A 25,819-nucleotide genomic window follows, 5' to 3' on the forward strand; every position below is an offset into this window, starting at 1 on the left:
TTATTCTAATCCACATGAGCTCCATTTATGGTTTATTTAATGTATGGACTGTTTGGTCTGGAGTGGTGTCAGGACGGGTACTTCCAGCATCGCCACAGGAACGTTTCCAGCCAGTTGAGTCCAAGTGTAGGGAAAAAGAAAAAAAAAAGAAAGATCATTCACTGCTTTTGTTGTAGAGAAGTCAGTGGAGCCTGAACTTGCAGACCCAACATTTTAGTGGTTCCTTTGCATAATCAGATGAGAGTAGAGGAGGCAGGAAGGTTTCCATGTGTCGTATTCCACAAAACTTTCCTCTCTGTGCTTAAACTATCTCCAGCGAATACTAGAGTAGCTCTGCATTATTCGCAATCTTAAAAAAAATCTGCTTTAGGCCTCTAGTCAGCAACCTCTACTCCCTGTAAATCCCGGTAATCCCTGACTGGTTGGCAAGTGATTGCTTGAGGCTGCTGCTAGTTTCTGGGTAAAGAGAGAGCTGCACCAAAAACCTTGTGACTGCACTAGCAGATTGCCACCATATGAAAAACATTCACATATCTGTAAACACTTCTTGACAAACTACCGAGCATATGATGCAAACCAGAACCTGACGCTGTCTGACTTCAAAGTAAATGTTGGGCGTAACTGCTGAAACCTGTTTCAAGAGGTGCAACTTTTACTCTGAAGTGATATGGGAAACTGTCTCTGTGTCCAGTTTGTGTTTTTTTTCTTGTAGTTTTGCTGCTGCTTGGTGGGTAGCTGTGCTGTGCTGTGCTAACATCCAAACAAAGCACACAGATGTTTTCAGTGAAGCAGCGTATACGTTCTTGTGAACTTAGCAACAGCAAGTCAAGGAATACACATTTTTCCTGGTGAATGGTGGTTACCAGGGAGGTCACTGACTGGTTTCCAGGCTTGTGTGGCTGGGGCATTGGCAATCGATTTCACGTTGACTGCCAGCAACCACCCACATCTGGTCAGGGAATATATATTTTTCCCTAGTGATCGGTGGTTGCAAGGCCATCTCCAACTGGTCTCTAACCCCATGTGACTGAGGTCTTAGCTCTGCTCCCTTTAAGCTAGCTTTCTTCTGACTGGCTGCCTCTTCTCACAGCCAGAGCCATGTGCCTGAGATCATTACATATGGAAACTGGTCTTATTGACCTCATAAAATCCAGTTGGAAACAGAGTGTTTACATCAGTCTGAAGCCTGAGCTTTTGGCTCACAGCCCTACCTGCACATAAGTTGGCCTCATTATTTTAAGTTTGGTCACATTTAATAAGAGCAACCACCAATGTAACAGTACATACACAACAGCAGAGAAACCATAAGAGGTCTTCTTTAATGCATTCCTTCCTAATTAATGTTCTTTATTGGCTTTAGAATTGGATGATTGACAAGATTTTCTTGGCGCAAGGAACTCTTACTGGGAATTTTTCCAAAACCTTCCAGCCACGTGATAGCAACAATTCATTTGATTAACGCCGTGAGATGAGGCTGAACGCTGTCTTAAATTTGTGTTGTTATTCAAGCATTTAAAATCCCCTTTGTTTGCCTCACTGACATTAAAACAAGAGTATGCTATAAATACCTTTTTTATATTTCTATTTAACTTGGAGCGGTAGTCTAAGGTCTCTGCATACAGTTGTCCGTCTGTGATTTACTCCCAGTGCAACTAAACAGGAGTCGTTCATTAGGTTTATCTCTGAAAAGCAGCAAGGAAAGGTTTCATGACAGGTAACACACCAGCGACCAGCTCGATGCCAGGAACTGATTACTGACCTCTTTTGCATGGTAGGTTCCTGCCAGATAAAATGCTGTGTACAGTTGAGGAAGCCATTGACTGTACACGCTTAAGAAGAAAAAACAAACAAAAAAAACCCCCGGGAGATTGGTATCACCCTTTATTGCTTTTGGAGTTTAGTTTCAGTCACATCAAGAGGACTCTGAGTTATTAGCCCTGCTGTTCTCAATAACTTTCACAATATAGTTTCACAACCAAGAACGCAAACAGGATAAAACTGTTTATACGCTAGAAATAGTGCATTATCGCTTCTTTCTTATGTGTATTTACCTTCCTATAAGTGTTTGTGTGTTTTTCTTTCTGTATTGTTCTCTCTGGCTTTGCTGCAAAAGAGCTAATCAACTGTAGGGCTGCATTCAAGGAAGCAGTTTACTCTCTTTCCTCCCTCCCTGCATCTCTTTATCTTTCTGTCAGTCACCCCGTAATCTCTTTTAAAACTTGGTTATCGCCCCTAAAGAAGCAAACAACATTAACACAGGCCAGAGGCAGAGTTGTCTTACAGCCTCGGTCTTCTGTTTCTCTGACTCAGTATTGTAGGTTTCATTTCATTGCAAATAGTAATTATAAGGTATGTCATAATGAAGACAGCAGTGTCTGGGAGATCTCTGTTCTTTAATAAAGGACAAAAAGAATTTGCATGCGACACGTGTTTCTGAAAAAAGCATTTTCTTTTTGTGTTCCCAATAAACATCCCATAACATCAAATTGAGGGAATAAAACAATAAAAAAATCTCAGCAGAACTGCAGCACGCACACAGCTGGAGTCATCAGTGCTGCTTTGTGTCATTTCCCAGCAAGAATTATAAAAAGCATTTCTGACTATGACATGATAAAGCACTAAAACTAATACCACTGGCTCAGCAGTGACTTGTGCATGATAATTGACCTGCACGATATCCTCATATCTCCCATTGCAACCACTTTTCTTGTTTCAGGAAGCACTTTGGGCTCCTCAGTTGGCACCAACCCATAAGGACAGTTGGTCATCACGGGGATGAGAGAAAGGAGATAAAAACATTTAAAAAAAACATTTTACAGGCCAACAAAACTAAAAACAAAGTTGCTGCAGGTGACCGAGTATGGATGCCTGAATTTGCATCACAGGTTGAATATACAGCTTTAGGCACCATATCAACATTTGTGAATTCACCGTTAAATGTTTAGCTTATTTTCCTTCTGATTCTATCTTCTTTGCAACTCTGGACTGTTTTAATGTGGCTGCTATTTTTAAATTGCTGTTCTGAACTTGTGGAGACATCAACTTTTACATCAAACCAACCCTCTGTGCAGAAACTGTAACTGATGTACCACCCAGCAGTCACTGGCAGTTTTTGGGTGAAGAGTCCACAGTTTCTAACGACCAAGGAGCCAATGCGCCAAGTAAGGAGCGTAAACAGGACTGTGCTTGGCCTTTTCTTTTGTTGATATTCACAGTGTTGCACACCAAGAATTCATTGCCCATGGTAATACAATGTGCAGTTCTACTGCAATGTCCTGATTAGATTTTAGAGAGAAAATTCAGCAGAAAGACTCAAAATAATTTTTTTTCCTGTTTGTCTGCAAACTCCTCTACATAACCAGAAGTTGAGCAACCAAACTTAGGGCTCGGGTACATCTTTATCTGCGTACCATTTTACATTTAAAGTTTTTTTTGTATAAATTAGATGTTATTGTTGTGAAATTAAAGTGATATTATAAAGTTATGATACATGTGTATAAAAATGTACTTTGGGTATGATATAGTATGATGTCATTTGTTACCTCTCAATCGCCACTAAAATCCCAGATCAAGCAACACTGTAGCATATAGTAGTCTTACTATAATTCACTAAATCTCCTGCCCGTCTCTCTGTTTGTCCTTCCTTGAGTCTTCCTACACAATCAAGAGTTAAGCAGCCAGTTGGCTAGGTACATCTTAACCTCTGAAAGTTTATATATACTACAGTAGAGCAGGGGCATTACAGGCAAAAATTGCCTAGCACTCAGTCCCATATTTCACTTTTTTTATTTTCTATGAAGCATCTATCACCCTTAATTTTTCCTTTTTCTCAATGTGATTACTTAGTACATCAGTTTGCCAACAGCACAAACAGACCAAACAATACTGTTACATGGGCATGCACCAGAATCTGTGCTTATCACCTGCCCTACTTTCCATAGTAGTTTAGGTAAAAACTACAGGGTAACTATTGGGTAGCACTTGTAATAAATGGTCTGTATTTGTATAGCGCTTTACTTGGTCCTAAGTACCCCAAAGCACTTTACACTATACACAATCATCCACCCATTCACACACTGGTGATGGCATGCTACATTGTAGCCACAGCCGCCCTGGGGCGCACTGACAGAGGCGAGGCTGCCGGACACTGGTGCCACCGAGCCCTCTGACCACCACCAGTAGGCAACGGGTGAAGTGTCTTGGCCAAGGACACAACGACCGAGACTGTCGGAGCCGGGGCTCAAACCAGCAACCTTCCGATTACAAGACGAACGCCCAACTCTTGAGCCACGATCGCCCCAAACTACTGAAGGGAAGTCAGTAATGGACTGGACTGAGATGTGACATTTGGATAAAAACATTTGACATTTTTTCCAAAGTTGAAAAGTCTCGACCAGATTGTTATTGATTTCCTTCCTCAGCTGCTGCTTCAGTGATTAGTATGAATTAGAACGATTGTGTGTCTTCTTTGTTGCACCTTGACTATGGCAAATATCCAAAATAAGAGCACACCATAAACACACTGACTCATCAGATGAATATCTCTCTCTAACTTGGCTCACCTCTGTGTGTTGTCCAGTGACCCCACCCATTTGCTACATCTGGCAGGTTAAAACAAAGCTCTCAGGTTAACATGACAGCTTTTTTCTTTTAATACCGTGAAAAAAAACCCAAGCCCTTAAGCAAAATATCTCATATGAAAAAAACAAATCTGTTGGGTCTTTCCAGACTTGGAAGGTGGTGAAACTCTAACTCATTCTGTTTATCCTGCCAAAAAGGACACATTTATCAAAAGTGGCTTTAGACTTTCTTACCATGCTGTGACTATTTCATCTCCAATTTGCATTTACGCCAGTTTTTCCATTTTTAATTTTTATGCCGATAGCAGAAAAGGCAGAGTGTGCTCCAAGAGGTCAAAAAACATCTAAAGAAATGCTGTAAATTTAAAAAAAAGATAAAAGTAAGGGCTGCAGATAATATATGATAAAACCATAGTACACAGCAGAGAAGCCACAGAGAAGCTCTTCCTGTGACTGTTATTTCCCCTGAAGGAAACTCAATAAACAATAAACCCTCAACAAGAGCATCCTTGATTGTGAGTATGAAACCATGACTTCATCAGACCCGACTCAAATGTCACATTTTTAAGGATGCAACAAAGCAGACAGTATGTTTTAAAACAGATACTGTTTATCCCAAAAGACAAACTGTAAAATTTTTAACCAAGGCTAGAAGCCAAAGAGAGGAAACCAACCAGTTTTGATGTTCTAACAATGTTTCGTCTGTGAACGCTCCATCAACAAATATGTGTGTGTGTGTGTGTGTGTGTGTGTGTGTGTGTGTGTGTGTGTGTGGAGGGGCTGTTTCCCAGAGGCTTTAGATCCTTATACGGGTTTATTAGAGCAACTTGCCTGTTTTACCCTCAAAGATATGTTTAAATCAGATTCTGTGAAAAAAAGCAAGATAATAAGACCACAAAAGGCACTAGAACCTAAACATTTGTAAAAAAAAGTGTTGTAAAAAAGACGATTTTCGTTAACATTTAAACTAATGAAATGGTAGATCAGACAGAGAGAGGGGGGGAAGAGATGCGGCAAAGGGACGGACTAAAACCCGGTCCGGCCGCTCTCGGCCGTATGTGGTGGTTGCCCGCTCAACGCACTCAGCGAAACGGGCGCCCAATGAGTTTGTAAATAAAATCAGCAGAAGAGTTTTCTCATTGACTTTCACCAGGCTTTCTGAAACCACAGGAATCTTCACCTGCTACCACACTAGAAAACCTCTAACTAAAGCTAGCAAGCTCGGAGCATAATAGCTCACTCGAGTTGGTCGGAATTGCTCTTGCAGCCTCTTTCTGTTTAGTCTGAATTTTTCCATTTACTGAAGTCTGACATTTAGTTCCCTTGAAAGTCACTGTTGACAGTTTGTTTTTTTGGCAGTATGCCAGTGAATCCACTCATTGCAGTGATTTTCCAATAAAGCTCTTCCAATCAACCTTCACTGGATATGAAGTGTAATACCAAGATTTATGTGTGTTTTTGATCCCCAGGTGTGAGCTGAGTGTGTTGCAATCGGGTGACGTTTGTTTTACTCGTTCCAAGTTTCATTTTTAACCCTTCTGACTTCTATTTGCTAATTACTGATTCTACTTATTGGTTCTTGTAGAAAAAAATATGCCTGCACTGGTTTTCTGCAGCCATCCAATTGTTTCAGTATCTCTCACAATGGAGAAACAGTGGAAAAGTTTGCATATACAAAAACTCTGCTGTTATGAGTTTGACATCATTGTTTTTTCAAGGTGCAGCTGTCAGAAAATGATGCCAGGAACCGATAAACTCAGACATTTTGAAACATGTTATTAACTAGAAGGGGTTAGAGATCCCCGCAGCAGTTATCGATATTCTGCACTAAATCAGATTCTCTCTCTCTCGTTGTTTTTCTAGAAAACCTTTGAAAAAGACTAACACAACAACTTTAAAGGATATTCAGACTGGGTATATAAACAGGATTCACTGAGCCTAAACTGACTCACAGCTGTGCCATGGTCTCACCAACAAACCCACGTCTGTTGGTTTCTGGTGAAAACCCTGCAGAGATCCACAAAATATTTTGCATTTTCATAACGCTGGCCAGAGAGCATACAGTGTAAGCCAATACAAGAGCCCGAGAGAAAGTAATACATCTGTTATGGGTTATTGGAAAGAGTGAAAAATTGATTGGAGCACCTGTACATCTTGTAAGCTTTGCTTTTTGTTAGCACCAAGTGTACAAGGTCACTGTAGGCTATTTTTTTGGTTGTTTTTTAAGTTAAGGCATTGAAAGTTAATGTAAAATTTGTATGAAATCTATTACATGAAGTTGAAATACTTTAGGGATGTGCTATACATAAATGATGGATGCATTGGTCATGTGAGGAAAAACTTCTGCTTTGGGGAAAAAAATAACGTGAGTCTGGAATTGAGCATTTAATGGATATTTCGTGACAATATGAAAGCTTTTCTGATGCTTAAGAAACTCAGCAAATGTGAAAGCTACAGTGAGGTATTTAGGATGTGAAGATGGAGGTAAGGGGGATTTTCAGGGGTTTGCTGGACAGGAACACGTCCCAAGGAATGAATGGAGAGAGAGAGGGAGGGTGGTCGACGCCAGACACAGAGGTCTTTTGTGTTTGTCTATCAGCTGGAAATCACTAACAACACAGCAGCCCACCACTCCACCCTGTGTGTGTGCTAGTGCATAAACAGTATGTCAGTGACTGACATTTGCTTTTCAATAGCCAACTGTAGAGCAGAATAAGATAAGGGAGTTTTGCTCAAAAGCCAACTTGTTCCCTTGGCATGAAACAAATCCTCAGACAAATCCAAGAGTCTGTCACTCCAGTTACATCATGCTGCCTTCAATCTCTTCATCACAGATGAAGGTCAAACAAGTGCCTTCTAATTTTTGTTTTTAAAAAAATATATATTTACATTTCAGTGAAATATGAATTAATGAAATTATGTTCTCCATGTTTCTCACAGTCAAAAAGTCCAAAGATCAAACCCAACAATGACCTCATCTTATTTCATGGAGACTAACGCTCATTCAAAAAATTATTTAGCAACAGCAGTGAGCGAGATGTTCTTGCAAGATACTGAACACTGTGAGTATTTTGCAAGCCACTTTGTAACCCAGCATCAAAATCGAATCTGTTTTCATGAACAACTGCACAGCTTTCCATATTTTCCAGTGGAAGGACCGAGGAGTCCCAGAGCAGGACCATGCTACCAGATGCAAATTAGTGTTCTTTTGAATACAGAAAACGTTATTTCTTTGGATGCAATAACCTTTTCACTAACTTATTAGAAAGTATTACTGTTTCTAGCTTGACAAAGTTGAAACAACTTACTATGTTAGTTTCAAGTTCATATTTTTTACTGAAATATAACCGTTCTTGCATTATTCATCAGCCCAGGCTGCGCTGTCCTGAGTTGACCACATTGAGTATATTCACACACATTGACTTCATACACATCTACAAGGAGGAGAAACTCAAAGCAAGATTTTAGAGTAAACTGAAGGAAGAATTAAAATAGGTCCATTTGTGGGGTTTTCCCTGGTTGAAAAAAGCAAATAAAAATCCACAAATCATTACTGGGAGTTGTTTATTAAAGACAACGATGTCCCTAAAGGACACCACATGTTTGTCTCCATGGAATAACGTGACAGTTGATCTATTTCATTTGACAGCCAAAGAAACAGTTAAGGTACTGTAAGAGCAAATGTGTTTTTGCGAGGTCTGTCATGTGGAATATAGACCAGTTGTGTATTGTGACACTTTTCATGAGAAACAAGACACTACTGTTTTTTGTCAACAGTGGTACTTGGTGTTTTTTATGCCCACTGTTATAACAATGAAGCTCTTGATAAAATATAAAGTGTGATTTCTGCCTCTTTTTTCCTCAGGAACTTAAAAGGAAATACCTATTACAATTACACAAAGTATCATTGGTGCACACACTTGCTATTCTTTCCTGCTAGTGCACTAGCAGGAAAGAATATTTTTAAAAAAGGCTACGAAATGCATTACAAGCACCTGTGTACTTGTGACAGTCAAAAAGTTGGAACACTAACCATTATCAGCCATCATTTTACATATAAAATCGAAGGTGAAGGCCCACCAACCAGTTTTCAGCCAGAAGAACGAGGACACATTGTTGATGCTGTGAGTTAGCATTAGCTAGTTAGTCTTAGTAAAGTAATGTTATCAAGCTAGCAGGATTTTTTTGTGTGACATTATATGTATTTAACGTTATTTGGAATTTATTCATGCTGAATTTGTCAGAACCACGATAAGGTATTTATTCTCAGCTAGCATGTGGCTAGCAACCAAATGCTAGCAGGCAAATTGCCCATTTCGAATCCTGTTGACCAACTTCCATTACATTATTTTATAAGAGTTTTCTGACTGATGCTAATTCTTAGAAGATAAAATAAAAGTCAGGGTTCTCCTCCAGCAAAATGCAGCCAAATCAGGTGCTTCAGCTTGAGGACAACAAAGGGACCGGAGGACATTAACAAATACGTCCTTTAACGGTAAACACCAACGTTTTAACACTACACTGTCTTCATCAGAGTCCTAAAGTGAACTGGGACCATTGACTTTAATATTGGCAAAACTTATTTTAAGGACCTTTTCATCATCAAAGCCTTGCCTTGAGAACTCACAATGGTGATGAAATGTTCATGCTTAATAAATTGTGAGTCATGGGTCCGACTCTTTGACGTCTATCAGGGCTTTGTGAATTCATAACATACTGTTTGTTGTTAAGTTTGACTCCACTTACTTTCCTTTATGTGTAGAGTATTATTTGAGTGCAATAAAAGAGTTATTTCAGCAAAGATTTTAAACCGTGCATTTATAAACCACAAACATCTTTCAGACACAGGGTTCGCTCAGACTTCAAGTGTCGAAAGAAGACGAGAGCGGCAGAGAATCAAAGACACACTTTTTTCTGTTATTGGTTAATATAATTAAAGACGTTTTGGTGTGGCATAATAAAGCTGTTGAACAAGACCACATTCTTGTCTTAATAGCAGAAGTCACAGTGAATAATTAAGCTTCAAAGAGTAATTTAATACTACATTGCATGGTGCATGAAGGTTAAACCTTTGAAGCCTGCAGCTCGTCTATTCACACCCTAAACACTGATGTCAAAGCAGCTGTTCTGCATCAGCAGCCAAAAGCTAAATATTTGCTGTGACATCACCGCTTTGAGATGGGGGCAGATTTAGAGATATAACATAACAATGCTTTCACAAAGAGAGACCAACGGAGCTTTGTTTCCTAAGGAAACTGAGCTACGATTGCAAATAATACACTGGAGCGTAACGTGTCTACAGGCACAAACTTTCATATTTGTCATCTGAAACAGTTCTGAAATTATTATTAGTATTATTATTATTATTATTATTATATAACTATTGAGTAAAAAAAGAATTAAAGAGGCGAGAAATTACTTTTTTTTAAACTTTTTTAAATTTTACTTACATAGTTTTTTTTTTTATTTCTTTTATACCAAAACAGGTTCAATGTTCGTCTTAAACTGTACACATTTCATATGGTTAGGTGTGGTTTCACTTTGATGTCATGTGTGCACACTAAACCTTATTTGAAATATCTAAGGTTGGTGTAGTGGTAGTAGTTTACTTACACCCACCCAAAAAGAACAGTTCAAAGAAATCATTAAAACCCTCAAATTATCTCAACATTCATGTCCATGAGGCGTGTGTGGAAAATTCTCACCACAACTTCCTCTTTTTCTTGTTTTCACCACGTATCCAGTATCCATATGCTTCCACCTACTTGACAGTGATGGGTTCCCAGATGGGCGTTCATCTGACCTCAGCATGCTGTAAGCTCAGCAGGTAGCCTACTATTGCCAATTGGGTGAATCAAATAAAGTGAATGAACAACATCCTTTTCTTAACGCCTCACATGCTGTTGATGCTTTATGTGGCATAACCATTCCATTCTCTCCCTCATCCTTTGAGAAATTCTTGTCTATTTTCTAACACATTGAACCGTTTTTCACATTAGGCTCTGCCTGCTCCTTTAACTGGGTGTTCCTGGCACCCATTTATATGCTATAACCTCTAAAACCTGGCTAAACTTTGTGTAAGCGCTGATATCTGCAGGTGAACATGCTGGCAAAAGATAAGATTTTTAGTTAGAGGAGTACTGGCCAGTGCTTGGCTTATGGTTGTGTGTTGATATACTCCGTGTGGAAAGCAAAAATATGAAACTTTTTTTTTAAGTGCAAGAACACTGGCCATTGTCCAATCAGGATTCAGTTCTTTATTGGCTTTTTAAAATTTATGTGCAAAACCTTAAATAACGTCCAGCAGAGGAAGTCTTAAACTGGGATCCCCTCACCACACTGGAATCCCTGATATATTAGCTGTTGACCTCAGACATGTAATCAGCATACTAACTGATCGGTTCCCATTTTCCTGGATTACTGTAGGTCTCAATGTCTTAAACATGAAGAAAATGCTGGAACATTAAACTAAACCTTGGTTAGAATTTATCCAGACCAAGACAACTTTTTTTCATGTCAGACGACCTTTTGGCTATTTGTCCCAAACTGTGCTCCAGGGAAGGTTTCAGCATCTGTCATTTTGGTCTGGAGAAAATCTATGTTTCTTGATACTCAAGCCTAGTTATATTTTGTGAACTTTGGTAACCATCAGATATTTGGTAACATTTCATTAAAGCGAAGCTGTTCAACGGTCACAAAGGTGGATCTGAGGAACATAAGTAAATGGGATTTCTAATGTAGTCTCCTCTTTTTGTTAACTTTTCACACATTGCTTGCATACAATGGCCAAGATGCAAAGCTAATAACAGAAGAATCTGAAGGTCATTAAATGTCTCTATGGGCGCTTTCCATCATCCCAGTTGTAAAGTTAGGGGTTTCAGATTTTCACTTTTTCTGAGACTCCCTCCATGTTGGCCAAAGATAAAGCAGCAGGTTTAGATAATAAGGTTAATGCTCCTTTATGTGGACTTTGAGATGACAGAAAGGAAATGTAAAAACGTCTTCCTTTCCATGACAATAAGCAGCCCTGTCTCCTGATAACACCACATGAAAGCTCATGTTAAATAGAAGCTGAGGTCATATGAGGATAGCTATGATAATGTTTCGCTACAGGTCAGAAAAGTCTTAGTAAATCTGCAGCTCTACAGCTGGGTGTGGATTGACTCACTCGCCCTAAATTGAAAGGTAAATCCTTTTCCTTTGCTCTGAACAGTCAAGACGAGTTGGTTTTGACCCTTTGACCTATAGCAGAGCGAGCAACAAAAATTCCCCCTCAAACAAAATGAACTTCTCCTCAATCCCTGTATTCATCTTTCCAGTTTCATTCACTCAGTTTTCAGAAGTTAGCAAAATAAGACAAGAAGCCAGTCTGCAAGTCAATGAAGATAAAGATAGAGTAGCGCTGAGACCATGCAGAGGTCTAATATAGTTTCCTGCTGTGTTTTGAGTTCAAACCAACCCAGTCCCTGAGCGTCATCAATCACTGCAAACTCTGAGCTGTGAACTGATGCGCGGATATCGGCAAGGTTGTTTTATGCCATGAACCATCTGGTCTCTTATTTAGATGCATACACCGGTAAGCACAGTGCAATAAAAGTGTTAGACAGATATACTAGAGTCAACTAAATAATTTTATCTAGAGTGAAGTTTAACTTGGTCCCCTTTCCTCGCCTCCACACAATGTGTATGTTATTAAAACCGTGCTGTGAGACGTTTTATTGATTCTGGGTCAGCTTCTCTCTCTCCTCTTTCATCTGCAGAGCCCCTACGTGTTTCCTGTTTGCATCTACATCTCTTCTCCCTCTCTTCTCTCTTTACTTTTTACTGCAGCTGAAGTACACATGAGGCTTCAACTGTATGAAATAGGAAAATCCATCTTCAAAAGTATTTTTGTGCAAATGTTTTTTTTCCTCCTACGGTACATTGAAAAAATAAAATCAAGCAGACCTGACACATTTAAATGTGGTATTAATAACAGAAAGAAACATGTTTGTTGCTACACATGAAGATGTCTCATTTAGCAGTTATCACTATTTGTTTTCATGGAATCCAACTGCTTCAGTTTTCGCTGTTTCAACGTAATTACGAAATAATTTTATTTTTTACAATCTACACTCATGGATGAATACACAACACGTTTATCTGCAGTTGGAGATAGATAGACAGTTTTAAAATTAGCTTCATGTACAATAACTCTTCTCCATAACGATAAGAAGTAATCAGTGTGATTTTTTAAAATAATTGTGATATACGCTACTGCCAAAAAGTAAACGGTATACAGACTGGTACTTATATAGAACCTTTCTACGCTACCTGAGCACTCAAAGTACTTTCTACAACATGACACATTCGCCCAAGCACTTCATCTACACTTACGCGCTTTTTTAACAACTTGGGGTATGCAGACTAGCATAGCCAAAGATTTAACCACCGACCTTCCAATTAGTAGATTGGAAGATTGTTCTCTATGGCTACACCTGTCCTTCATAAAGTATATAATACTGCAACGTGTACTCACGGTCTAAGTGTTGATATACATTATACAAAGCTATGGCGGTGTCACTGTTTGCAAGCAACACAACCAGTGCGGCAACCGCAATGGACCCATGAGATTGTAATCAATGAAATGTCTTTTTGAAGAGTTGTGGTAGACAAGTGATTACAGCAACCAGTAAAGTAAATATCCTTCACATTTAGTGCATATGATGAGCCGTGCTCAAATTTACTTATGTTTCTCTTATGTTTCGTTGGTAGAGTTACATTTTTTATGGTGTTGTCTGAAATTAGTTTGCTTTTTAGTTTCCATTTATTCCATGTTCATCGCTTCCACTTCCATTCCAATTTGAAAGTGCCAAGAAGAGTGTTGACTAAGATGGATTAGGAACACCGCAGGCAGGTTTTAAGTGTCTGCAAGTTGAAATGAACCAAGAGAAGAGGTCTAAATGGTCATGAGATTTAATGGCAGTCAGAAGCGAAAAATGTCTGATCTCATGGTGTGCTTTTTATTTCTTTTCTCTCCTGCCTGTTTTCCGTTCTTCTTCAGCCTCTCATCTATATTTTTCCCCTTCTCCATTTGTTTCTGCCTGGTTGGGTTTGTTGATGGCTTCTCGTTTTTCTTACCGGTTTCTATTTGTTACATCATCACCGCATCACTCATGCACAGTTTGTAGGAATGTGCATTTGGTCCATGCGCTCCATGGATGAGGAATCTCCATGTGAAACCAACGCATTTTATAAGATAAACGACGAGCCAGATCTGCTTTAATGCTACTTTTTTTTTTTATCGTCGCCTCTTTATTAGTTTTACATTCTTTCCTCTCAAGCTCATTCTTAATACTTTGTCCTTCTCACACTCTACTCATCAGTCTGTTTTTTCTTTTCTAACCAAAACGTCACGGCCAAGCCCAAGCCTATCCAACACACATAGTTCATCAGTGAATCCCATCCAAGCATCTGTTTTGGACTTGTTGGATTGTCGGTTTCGTGCCAAATCTAAGAGGCACAGAGCCATTGCGTGTGCTTGAGAGAGAGTTTGTGAAGAAAGAAGTGAATTCTCAAAATTATTAGTGAAAGGTTAGATAGCTTTTTTGCTTTCATGTGGATAACTAGAGATCTTTTTTTTTTTTTTTTACCTTGGACTTGTCAAATATCTCTTTAATAATCTTTATCCAAGATTAACCATGTCCTCTTGCCATGTGCGTTTGTTTGTTAAATTATGCACTTAAATGGACATCACCCACTAACGCATTTTCACGCAAGCACAGTAATAAAAGTCAACAAAATGTCAACATGTCGCAAAAGAGTGCAGCACCAAATGGTTTTAAGTGGCTGCAGTGAGGATCCGCGATAAGCTCCTCGCTTCCAGCACCTGTTAGCTGCAAACAGCTGGTGTGCCTTACAGACACCAACAACATGCCTTATAAGTGGCTGTGGTCAGACGTGACCTATTTTTGTCATATAGAATTGTGCTTGTTGTTTGGCAGTGACTTTTTGCTTTATTCCACTTACACAAAGACCTGCTGTGGTCATCAGTTGAAGGAGGAGAAGGAGGAATAAACGTCTCAATGTTAGTCAGTTCAGTGAAGCAGACTGTGTGAATCGCAAAGGCTTAGCAAATCACTAGTTTAGCATGGGAAACTGACTCTGAGACTAACGGAAGAGCTCTCAGCCTCTTAATGTACTGACAGTCAGGTGATAAGTGGGTATATTTTGCCCTGTGCTACACAGATCACGACGTTCCCATCAGAGCTCTTGGCTTAACCCTGCTTTCATCTTAAACTGTCTGGCATGATGGGGTGGACGCTTGTTTTTCTGAGTCAACTGTGTTGTGATTCCTGTGAAAGCTACTGATTAGCTTTAGTTTGTCTCAAGGACACAGTCTGATTGTTATATGACATTCTCGCTGTTGTAAAGCTGTCATAATTGAGAATGTATAACTGCTTTCCAGCTTCTCCATTCATCTGTTAAAAAAATGGCAACAAAACTTTGGAGTTTCATCTCTGGTTCTCCGGTCACTTCACTGGAACATTTTATAAGAAAAGGGATGGCGCCTCCTTGGTCTGCCAGCTTGATTTAACCACCATCTTGGCTTTTTCGCGTACCAGTTCCACTCTTTAAAAAGTCAATCTAGTGACGCGAGCTGAAGAAGAACAGAACGTGTTGAGTTTCAAAACCAGCTCGAAGGAATCAGTAAAAGTGGACAGGCTTCCAATGGCTTACAAATGAACCGAAGGAAAATTCCGGGGGGGTTTCAATTAGCACGATAGTACGTGTGTCTGCATGTGTGAGCATTTGTAGGGAAGTAATGAGATGTAAACATGTTTAAGTGTTTGTCACCAGCGATTGCCCGCCTGCATTTTCTCTGTTATCCACTTATGCATTGGAGAAAAACTAGACATTCCTGTTCCCGTCCACTGAGGACCACAGGGGCATGGAGCAGCACTCTCTGATTGTTTCATACAAGTAGAGCAGAGAGAGAGGAGGGGGTGAAGAGGTTAAAAAAAAAAAGGTAGAATGTAAGCCAGACACAAAAAGAGATTTTGAGTGGGGGCAACAGGAACTAAGGGGGCTGAAGATATACTGCTGTGAGCGTCCAGACATTCAGACTGAGGGGAAAAGTCCTGTTGGCAATGTCTGCAAGAGGAGGACTTATATCAGTGGAGTGGGTTAGTGGGTTTATGAATGACTGTGTGTGTGTGTGTGTGTGTGTGTGTGAGAGCAGTGGTGGGATTCTCGAAGGGCTCTCTGGAGTCACTGGTATGTTGAAGCTGATTCAACATATGCACTGAGACGAGTGTGACGTTAATGTGTGTCAGCTGCAATTTGTTTACCTACAGCAGGGATGTTGTGTGGGTAATTGTATTGCGGGCTTACATTGGTGGTCTACATTGCTTATGCGGTGGCCAAGTTTGGACCTCTGAGCCCCAAGGAAACCACATGCCAGTCGATGTGGTCGACTGGCATGTGGGAAAACTACTGGACAAATACTGTGCAGCCCCCCCCTCTTGTGTCAAAAAAACAGATCATATTCATTGGGGTATAAACATATGACATTCCGGTGTGTCCTGGGGCATCCAATGCCAGAAGGTTAACAGCAGCTACTTTGGGCCCTGTGGTTTGAGGGTTTCGATCTTTGGCTTGTTTTGGCACAACTCAGGATGGGGTCTGGGTAGTTTGTAGCAGGGTCAGTGCATCAGATCGCAGCAGGATGCATTGTACTGTGGCTTGAGACCAGTGCCATCGGGGAGTTCACTTGAAATGTCACAGTGTACTAGGTCTCCACCAATATTTAGGTGGGTGGTGTATGTCAAAGTAACATCTACATAGCTGTCAGTATGCAAGGTTTCCCATCTGGTCAATGTTTTTCATTTCACCCTTCAGTAGTTTTAATGCTTTAGTGTAGAAAAAAAAGCATGATTCATGACACGTGTGAGGTTTTTCACAAACTAGCACATGTGAGTGCAGCAGTATTTTCTGGCATGTCACGTTAGTCTGTCGTTAGGTCGTTGTTAGGCAAAACAATGACGTCATATCATATTAAGCATAATTCAATATTTTGTAAATAGAATTCATATGTTGTGAATATAAATGACAAGTTACTGCCATGAAACGAAATGATACTAAGCTTTTCCATGGTCTTTTAGGTCCATAAGCAAAGAAATTGTTAACTTTAGCCTGTTGGTTGCTAGGAAACATGATGCTGTCTTAATATCTGATAAAAATAAGAACCCTTAGGGGCCTAAAATGAACTTGTGTGCCAGCTTTGGTTGCTCAACTCTTGATCATGTAGGAGAAGCTTGCAGGCAAACAAACTGAGAGTTTTTTTCATCGTTAAAATATAAAACTACAATTGTATAATCACTTCTAATAAGTCAATGTCAAGGAAGACCACATTTTAAAATCTGAATATGGTTGAAAGAGCTGAAGACTTCCCACAAAGTTTTATCAGTTCTATAAACAAACCCTCTAGTGCCTGAGCTGTGGGTCCAGGAAAAGAAAAAAAACAACACACCTTTCTTCAATCTGCAAACAAAAGAACATCATTTTACAACTTCGAAATGATGACCAGAGAATGCAAGCTTTGCACAAAATCCATCAGGCATTGCACAAAATCCACAATTTTTTCAGTAACACAAGAATTTGTAACAACCCTGCATGAAGAATCTTGCCTGCAAGTCACTGCCCACATTTGTTTGACTGGCCCAAGTGCTTTAAGAGAGCAGTTTTACAGATTACAATGATAAAGGCCAAACAGGTTTAAACCAAACATTTGGCAGGCAAACACATGCAAAAAAAAAACACATTTGCAAATCAAGCTTTTCAAATCAAGCTTGTGTTGACAAGTACAGAATTGCGTAAGATAGAGGTTACATATGGTAACGTCTAGCAAAACAGCGGTGTTAGATTATAAATGGATTAAGGCTCCAGTGGCACACCTGATGCAGTCAATTATTGACTGGTGTTGTGATGACTGCATGACTCTATAAACACCTGACAGTCTGTTGGGTCAAAGGTTCATCTCTACTAATACTATCAATAAACTTGCCACAGAATCAAAGAAAATAAGCCAAACTATAAAAAAAAACATGCAGGGATTCTGACTGTTGAGCACAAACTTAGAAAAATTAGGTGTTTTACTTACAGCGCTCTCATTTCTAGTACTAATAATGATTCCCTTTCACTTAATCCATCATAAACATCTGGGTTTCCAAGACATTTATATGACTGATATGGTATTCTTTCTTTCTTTTTTTGTTGAAAGGGTACACTTGACCACAAAGCCAAGACCATGAAGTAAAATTGAAAGAATGGCAAAACATCCTGCCATTTTCAGTAATAGAGAGTACAATGAACAACCAATGAGTTCCAATTAAACCATGAAAAAAGTTTAGAGTCGGAAAGCTTTCACAAGAGCCACACATACGATTGGTTTATTTAAATAATCTGTTCTGGATACAGCTATTAGGCCATTGAAACTTGTCACTCAGTAAAAGCCATTTACCCATTTATTACACATACTGTATATTAGTGGACTGCTGTCAGATGCTGTGGGACATTGTGTATATTTCAGACAAAAACCTTGGATGGTATCTTTAGAAACTGTCCATTCCTCTTAATTCAACTCACATGTCCTATACACATATATAGTTATCTGATGATTGAGTGATTCTCCCTTGGAGCTGAAGTTTTTTTTCTATTATAATGACAAATACACCCAATTACTTCCAGCCAGAGTTCCAGTTCTGCATCAGTCACTGCAGATGTTTCTAAATTCACTGTAACTGTGCAGATTCCTTCATGCTGAAACCAGGCTCCATCTGGTCTTTAACCCAGGGTCAGCGGAGTTGTCTGGGCTCACATCATTAGTGGCAACATTAAAAACTTTTAGTTGAGGGCTTTAAAAATTCAAATCTGGATTTCATCAGTTAACTTAATGGGATATAAAGATAATCATTCAGAAAAGTACTGTATGAGTATTAGCTGGTAAAGATGCATTTAATGTACCATCCAGTCTACAAAAAGTATATTTGCAATATTTTTTCTTGAATGAGCAATACTACATTCTAACTTTTGTTCGTTGTTGGGTTTTTTTATACAAAGTACCAGACATACACAATAGCCATTGACTAAATTAGCATTCTTGAAATCAATTTTATAACATGTTAAGTGTATCTCAAACCTTCTACTTCTGTACTTGCCCTTCTTAAGCACATGAGTGCATATTCAAAAAGATATCTAGTCTTATATTAAGCACATTAAGAGTGTGCACGTCATGTTGGTGATGTCATCACAATGATGTTTGCTAGTTAGCTAAGTTAATGCTAACTGGCTAGCATTCAAGAGTATATATATTTTTTAAATATGAACTTTTAACATATTGTGGCATTACTTGGGTTCATGCAGTTTTCATTGCAGTCTTTACCGTCTGTACTCTGTACCACAATAACAGCTGTTGACAACAGAAAGGTTTCTGCAACAGTTTGTTTATTGCTTCTGGTCTTAGCTAGTGTTTGCTAACACCAGTGACTGGAACTTTATTTGAAGTGGATCTAACACTGTCAGACTTGGGCAATTAGCCAATTAACTCTCATTTGATATTAGAATTTAATCAAACTCTTTATTAAAGAAAAACTCAGATGATGTACATACAAAGGCACAAATCTTACGTGGTCAGATATGGTTTGAAAAAGCTATTTGTGATAGCTTCCAGTAGTTTTTGTTATATATATATTTAGGTGTTTGAAGTGACAATCAGATTTCCAGTTTCTTTCAGAATTCTTGGGAATCTGGAATTTTCTATTAGAAGTTTATTGGGTTGCAGAGGGTTAATGTAAAAGAACTAGTGTTGTGTTTGTTCAGGTGTTTGACAAATTGCAATTGTGAGATACACGCAGTAGTTAGGTTGAGTCACTGTCAAACATTGCACTTATCATTCAATCTTTTTTGATTTAAGACAACACTACTCTGCCAAAATACATGCTACATATTGCACACAGTGCACTTTTTGGATTTGTATTAATGGAAGAATGCAAACTGAGGCAGTTTTACGTCAGTGTGTGTGAAGCTATTATTTCAAGATAATATCGGCACTGGAAAACTAATAGACCTCCAATGTTGAAGGCTGTATTAAAACTAAAAACAATGCCCTAATACGAGAGGCAATTAAATCTTTTAAATCAATTTATTAAACATGTTTTGCTTAATAATATTGTTATTCATTTGGTTGATGCATGGTAAATGTAATGTTCCTTTCCTTCCATCTCTTACCTTGGAGATGTAAGCTTTGATGCCTTCGGCCAGTTTGATGCAGGGTTCGCCAAAGAGCTGGGCTAGCTGATCTGGGATGTCCTGGTCCTTATCCAGAGCATTTAGTAAACTCAGGCATTTTAACTCCTCTGTCACTCCCTGGCTACGGACCTATAGGACAAACATGAGACAAAAACAGAGAAAGTTAAACGACTGTTAAATGACAGTAATTCTTGATGCAAATTGATCCTCATGAGATGCGGAACCCAAAGATCCAGCGTATCATATAATATTTGTCAGTAGCTAGAAGACAATCGTTATCACAACTGTTTCCACAATAACTATCCCAAAATCAAGTCTTATTAATCATTTCTGATCGCTTACATGGGTCCATAAACATCCTTAAATTGATTTATTCTTTCCCTTTACTCTTGATATTTATGCACGTCAGTTAGTCATACTCTTGTGTATCATCACTCTGTCAGCATTTTCAGAGCATCAGCTCATGTGCTGTCAGTTTCCTTGAGCACGTGTTTCTAATTTCTGCTATTTTTTTCTGCAACATTATCTTGAGGCACCAAACCTTTCTGCAGGTTTTCAAGGATGGAAATAACTGATATAAGCAGGTTTAAGTAAATAAAAGTCAATCAGAAGCAATAACAACTAGGATAAAATAATAATTTGAGGATTATTTTAGAATTTGTGCATTTTTTTTAAGTGTTTGGGGGGGAAATGGCATTCGTCTCGGATTTATTTGTAGGCTGAGACCAAACGTAACGAGAATATTTTGGCACAGGTGCACCACTGAAATGCAGGTACTTATGCAACAACACTTAGTAAAGGGTTTTTCCTAGTGTGAACATTTCTTATCATGTGTGCAGACATACACACATATGGAGTCTAATAAGAGACAATTGAATCAACAATTCCTCAGTGGGCAGAGGGGAAATTGTTTGTTTTGCTACGCCTCCTGTTTGGCAGCGACTTCCATCCCAAATAAGAAATGTTTTCATGTAATTTTAGGCAGCATGGGTCAAATAAAACATCTTTGGGAACCAGATTGTCTACGGTGCTCTAGCTTTGGAGTTATGCACACAGATGTGTAAGTGTGTGTATCCGTGTGTGGATATCTTTCAGGGAGGTTGTCGGCATCACGATCTGAAAGCCCTGTTAATGACTCTGTAACAAGCACTGATGAGGAGAGAGATTACAGTCCTGCCCTCCTTCAACCCTCCTCTGTATTTTTATTAATTTCTTTCTGCTTGACCTCCATTTTCTAATGAAACCCCTTTTCTTCCTCTGTGTTCTTTTCCATCCCCTGCCTTTTCTTTTCCCACACCAGCTCATGCTGATGCAAACGTCTGTCTCCCTTTCCTGCGACTGTGTGGGCAATTTAATTCAAACCAAGTGAGAAGGACAGAACCCTTACGGGAAAGACCACCGGGGCCACATCTCAACATTGCTGCCCAGCCCTGACAAAAGATGACTCACGTCTCTAATGACTTCACTTCTATTCAAGGACAAATCCCAATGAGTCTAATTAGACACACATGTTGGTACACATTCCAGTTACAAGTCTATGTCTAGTTTGAGGTCAACTTTGAGAGGCTCTTATTATCCATTACAGTCAAATTTACAAAATGTGCAAAGCTGACAAAAAGGTTTTCTTGACCTATCTGACCTTTGCATGACCCAAAAACCTGTGTTTCATATAAGACGGTGTCAGTAGCAACACAAGCATGAACCCGACAGCTTTTTGGGAGAAGGACAAGAAGACAAAATATCTAATGGAAAGTTGAGTCTTCACTGGATACATTACTGTTAGGGAGAGCATTTGCAACTTGACTGTTTCTCCTGTAAAAAACAAGTCGACATCTGAAGTTATCACATAGATCTACAAGGTTTTTATTTAAGTTGTAGCTCTACAGAACAAACTCTTTCAAAGTAGCCACATTTTGTCTAATTCAGCATTTTAAGATTATCTGTACAGCTTTTTATTTATATATTATACTATATGAAACTGAGCAGCCTCAAGTAGGTGCTTGTGGCTCGCAGGAATTAATTTTATATGCTGGCCCTGTTATTTGAGAGCTGTACTAGTATATATATGAGGCAGAAAATAAGGAAATGCATAAAAGGTCTTCTTAAAATAGCTACCAAAAAAGTCCCACGTATTCCTTGTTTAAACCTGCAGAGGGTAAAAATGTGCAAATCCTTTAACTTAATGGCATTTAATGGTATTCTCTGCATGTGATGAGGTTAAACTTAATCGCACACAAAATTACATACCGCTGAGTTAATTAGAGTACACGCTCATTTTAAGCGTTTTGTGAAACTTTAAGGGTCATTTGTGACTGTTGGCGTCACTCTTGAAGACTTGGCTCAAAAACGTCTTTCTTTGAGAAGTGACTTAAACTCACTCATCTATCTACTCTCTATTGTTTTTCACCATTGCGATGAGAGAAAAGGAAGCACAGCAGGTCATTTTAGATCATCCGAATACAAGCAGGATACATCCCAACAAAAACTGCTGACAGTGGAGTATGGGCAGAGACACCCCGTGCATTGCGAGGAGTGATGACAGCAGAAGTGATAGGGAGTTTCACACATGCATGAGTGGATCTGAGCTCACTCAGCACACGAAACAGAATGAAAGTGAGTTGCGTTTCTTTCTGGCGCCTTTGCCAAAACACACTCCCTGCTTTGGTGGATCTGGTTGAAGGATTTAATTGCTATTAAGGAGTTCCTTTGTATATAAAAATAAAAGATTTTACAGACCATGCTTTGCAAGTGTGTTTGCACGCAAGCATGTGTGTCCATTAAGTTTTGACAGGGCCGGTAGGGAGTGTTTGATCTATTATGGGAAACAGTCTTGTCCATGTTAGTGAAGAGATAAAGCCCATGCACATCAGTGCACAGAGCTAAAAACAGGATTAGAAGTAATCTTTCTGCTCCATTAGTGGATGGAAACGAGGCCAGAGGCCAAACTGAGCTTCCACAGAAACATTATCACAAAGTTAATGCACTTATTTGTTTCTGAATTTAAACTAATAGTAAGTTAAGTGTGAAAAAAACATCCTACGTCCTCTCAGTGGAGAAATGATGACATCATCACTAATTAGGACTAAACCTTTGAATACTTAAAAAGAAACAAATTGTAATTTGCAGTAAACTAACTGAATGTGAAATAACCTAAAGGTATTTAAATTGCACTTACAACTTACCATCAATTTACCACTGTGAATATATTTACGTACCTCCAATTATGATTGTATATGCTTTTCTTAATTTGTGATCATTTTCTTCTGATTCTGTGTCAATTGGCATTGGGTAATTGACCCAGAATTGGGAAACTGGAAAAAGATGGATTGATGGATGGTTTTCGGTTGTACACATACAATGAAATTGCAGGACAATATGAACCATCCACTGAAGCTTTGACTACCTCAGCTGGAATTCTGTTATGTATAAATAATAAATACCTCTCCACAGACAAATCTCTGCAGTCAGAAAAAAAAGAAAATTGTTAACAAAATTTTAGCCACTTAGATCTAAGGGACCTTACAGAAGTCATGGAAATGCAAGCTATGATACTTTGTTTAGGGTACTTTAATTTCCCCAGTGTACAGGAAAAAACAACCTGTCCGACCTGACTGATACCTACACGTTCAGTAGGTGATGCAGATGTGTGGAATAAAACCTTTGAAACATTGGCTAATGTTGGCTGTCTCTACAAAATTGTTCAGACACATTAGTGAAGACCAACCTGACCAATAGTGGATTGACCAGCTAGCAAACCAACATTGCTGATTTTTGCCCAATGCTGTGCAATCTGACTAAAAGATCATTGTTTGAACAAACAACCCAATGACTTCCAGTCCCAACTGAGAGATGGGTTGGAGGAACAAATTTTGTCACATTTATTTAGAGTCTTCGTGCTGTAGCTCTCATGATTACAATGCAAAAGCTGGCTGGTGTCTGGCTTCAGCTGGGAGCCAGCACCACCACAGAGCCAAGCACAGCCTTTCTTGCTTTCCATGTTTGGTTCCCCTGGATGATCTTTCCATAAATACTTAATCTAATTGTCTGATCTGTCCGTGTAAACCAAATTCTTCCGATCTGTTGGTTGGCAGTTTGTCTTTGATTTACTCATTTTGAAACCATAATATTAAAACGAACTCTTCATTTAAGCGATTGCATCGGTCATTTCCAGAACTCAAAATCCTTTTAAAGCTGTTGGAAAAGCAAAGAAAATGTGAGTGTGTTTTTTTTCCTGTAGGCCAGTGTGGACATGCAAGCCTCTAGAGATGGAGGAATCAGCCCCTACATCATTACCATGCCCTGAGAACATCCATCTGGAACGGCTCCACAGGTTTTTAAGCATGAGCATTATGAAGAGGTCCCTCCCCTCATCCATCCTGACTTCTCCACTGACAGCAGTTTGTCAGCCAGTTCCTGAATCCTCTTTGCCAAAACCCCTAAATTGCAAAACTGCCTTTATTAGCTATCATTTCAGGAATAAGTTACACCCCTGTGATTCGACAAGAACAAATCAATAAGCTGGTGAGAGGACAGAATTACTTCTTTACAATTTGCAGAAATATCTTCTGACAAAGACTTAATTACTTTTAATTCTTAAACAATGGTCTAAAGAGGGTTTCTAATCTTATTGATAGCATGTAATCTGCTTTGCAGTTTTGCTGTTATTATTTTATGAACGCACACTTTAATTTTCTCTGAAGCCATATGATATATTTTACACAAACAGTCTTAAATTCTGGTCTTGCTGCACTTATCCCCTGAGCAAAGTATTTTCTCAGTGTATTGACATCAATCATTTATCCTTCCCTTGGCTCCTAAGCAATGAGTCCATCGGGCCCCCTCCGCAGCCCAATCCAAACCAACAAAAGCTAAAAGCATTTGCAACATGCAAAAATCTTTTGTAACCCTCAACTGTGTTGTTAAACTTGCTCAAATATAACTGTATAATGTTGGCTAGCTTGTCAAAAGAAAAGAAAAATAGATATGAGAGTCTGTAGATGTTGTTTTCCTTGGAAAGACCCCTGACAGTTGTTGCATCGCGACATATCCATTTTTTTTCTCCGCAAAACATTTGAAAACTGCGATGAAGATTAATTTTAATATATTTGGATCATAAAAACTATATTTTGTTAATCCAGGTTACATGGTGATGTAATGCACCCTCAGGCAGCCTTGCTAAGAGGACTAAGAGATGAAACATCTGGCTAAACTCTTTGGCAGAAGTTTGTAGAAAAACAGAAAAATGGGTTCATTATCATTGTCTTTCCAAAACGTACTTGCAGTGCGTTGGACCCTGTGCTTCTATTGTGATTACAGTTTGGCAGCTAAAGTTAGAAAACAATTACTCTGACGACTAAAACAAACCAGCTTTAACTGTTGTTATCAGACACAACATGAACTGTGGTTTCCAGTGTCACACACTTAGTACATCAAAACCATATCAAAACTGACTTTGACGATTTTAATGGAGCAATTAAAAAATCATTTTCCTGTGCGCAAATGGTCAGATGGAGTCTTTTTTTCTGAGTTTGTGTTGTAACTGCTGCTTGTTTTTGTGATAAAATGGCAAGGCTGGTGATTTTTTTGAATTGTTAGGTAGTTTAGTCGAGGACATTGGGCAAAAAATAATCTACCATCAATTAAGTTGAATATACTGGAATTTTCAGTACTCTGCAAAACTTCTGAGCCACCCATCATTTCTTCATATGTCGCTTCCACAGTTTTAAAGAGAGCAATAATTCTCCAGCTCCATTTTCAGTCATTTTAATTTAGGTACAACCATGAGTGTATACAGCCATCTGTAAAACATGGTGGTGGCCGTGTCATGGTTTGAGGCTACATGTGGTGTTAGAGACCTTGTCTAAATTTATGGAACTGTGAATGCCAAAAAGTACCATCAGATTTTAATCCAACTTGCAATACCATCTGGAAGCTTTGGATTGGCAGCAGCC

The 25,819-nt window shown here is 39.0% G+C and overlaps 1 protein-coding gene across 1 annotated transcript in view; it reads right to left on the bottom strand.

The window, feature by feature from the left end:
- The window catches only part of tnfsf10l (TNF superfamily member 10, like), a 75,086-nt gene that overhangs the window by 24,326 nt on the left and 24,941 nt on the right, over positions 1 to 25,819 (bottom strand). The window contains exon 2 of the mRNA XM_085450744.1: positions 19,848 to 19,997. Within this exon, the coding sequence (XP_085306870.1) occupies positions 19,848 to 19,997 (150 nt within the window). The remainder of the gene's footprint in view (positions 1 to 19,847; positions 19,998 to 25,819) is intronic.

Source organism: Copadichromis virginalis, linkage group LG3, assembly GCF_057382275.1.
Source record: "Copadichromis virginalis isolate Kocher_CV1m ecotype Utaka linkage group LG3, C_Virginalis_male_GT1.1, whole genome shotgun sequence".
Lineage (NCBI taxonomy): Eukaryota > Metazoa > Chordata > Actinopteri > Cichliformes > Cichlidae > Copadichromis > Copadichromis virginalis.